This window comes from Gorilla gorilla, chromosome 1 (genome assembly GCF_029281585.2).
Source record: "Gorilla gorilla gorilla isolate KB3781 chromosome 1, NHGRI_mGorGor1-v2.1_pri, whole genome shotgun sequence".
Classification (NCBI taxonomy): Eukaryota; Metazoa; Chordata; class Mammalia; order Primates; family Hominidae; genus Gorilla; species Gorilla gorilla.
Window position 1 is genome coordinate 104,100,457 of NC_073224.2, and position 1,123 is coordinate 104,101,579.

Genomic DNA, 1,123 nt, shown 5'->3' on the forward strand with positions numbered 1-1,123 from the left:
AGCATACCTCTTTCTCACACTCCACTCTTACCAAAGCATCCTTAGAAGTGTACGGCTGGGGCACTGGACTTTAAGGGATTTGAAAAGAATAGAAGAATTGACAATGGCCAGGGTACTTCACAAAGAGGCAAAAGAGCTTTATTGTTGTATGAGGTAAAGTGGGAAGGTAAGATCAGGATCCAGGATGGGCTCTTGGGCCATGACAACAGACAAAACACCTCACAAGGTGTGTCAGCCCAAGGAAAGGAGAAAAAGGGGCAGGAGAAGCATCACTCTGGGACAGGTCCTGGTTGCAAGTTTCTCCATAAGGGTTGCTCTGTGATGTTCGAGGTCTGGTCAGCAGCAGCCCCCAGAGCTGTGGCAGCAGCCAGAGCCCCCAGAAGGTCCACACTCACAACAATCGGGGCTCTGGTGCTGGTGTCGGTGGAAGAGATGGGGCCTGTGGTGGCTCAGGCAGCAGCCGCCACCCCCAGAGCTGCAGCAGCCCCCAGAGCTGGAGCCGCAGCAGCCCCCAGAGCTGGGACCACAGCAGGAAGAGACTGGAGGTGGGCATGGGGCTGGGCACTGAGGTCGGCACTTTGGAGGACACTTGGGTGGGCATTTTGGGGGGCACTTGGGAGGGGGCTGGCACTGCTGCTGGTTTTGCTGGCAGGACATCTCAGTGCGACTTTTTCAACGTGAAATTTGAAATAGTCAAACCCTTTAGCTGTGAAAAACCAAGGATGGCAATTTTATCTCTTTTAAAACTAAATCATATGGTGATGGTGAACAATATTCAGTGTGTGTATATATATACACATACACACATGTATATCAACAAGTGAAAGAAAACAAATCCTGCTGAATGGAAATATATACTTGAAAATCAGATATAATAAGCTTCTTATTCTTTTAGAAGATAGGCAGTATCTTCTAATCTTCATGAGCTTGAATAAAGTATTCATACCCAACAAAGTATCCATTTTTGAAATATAAGAATAAGCCCTTGATGAAACTGTCAGATACACATTTCTCACAGCCCAAGGCAAGATTTCCAGAAACTCAAGTCAGACTGTATCTCTTTTCTGCATATAATAGCACAGAATCAAAGAAATAACTATCTGAAGCCTCCCTTAATCTTCCC

At 46.6% G+C, this 1,123-nt stretch overlaps 1 protein-coding gene across 1 annotated transcript; it reads right to left on the reverse strand.

The window, feature by feature from the left end:
* Positions 1 to 336: 336 nt before the first annotated feature.
* Positions 337 to 657, reverse strand: LOC109029453 (late cornified envelope protein 2A). Its single transcript, XM_019039851.4, has one exon. It carries the CDS (start codon positions 655 to 657, stop codon positions 337 to 339), a length of 321 nt encoding a protein of 106 aa, XP_018895396.2.
* Positions 658 to 1,123: the final 466 nt, after the last annotated feature.

Excerpts from the sequence above, each read along its gene's own strand:
- LOC109029453 (XM_019039851.4), bottom strand. The coding sequence starts at position 657 with ATGTCCTGCCAGCAAAACCAGCAGCAGTGCCAGCCCCCTCCCAAGTGC.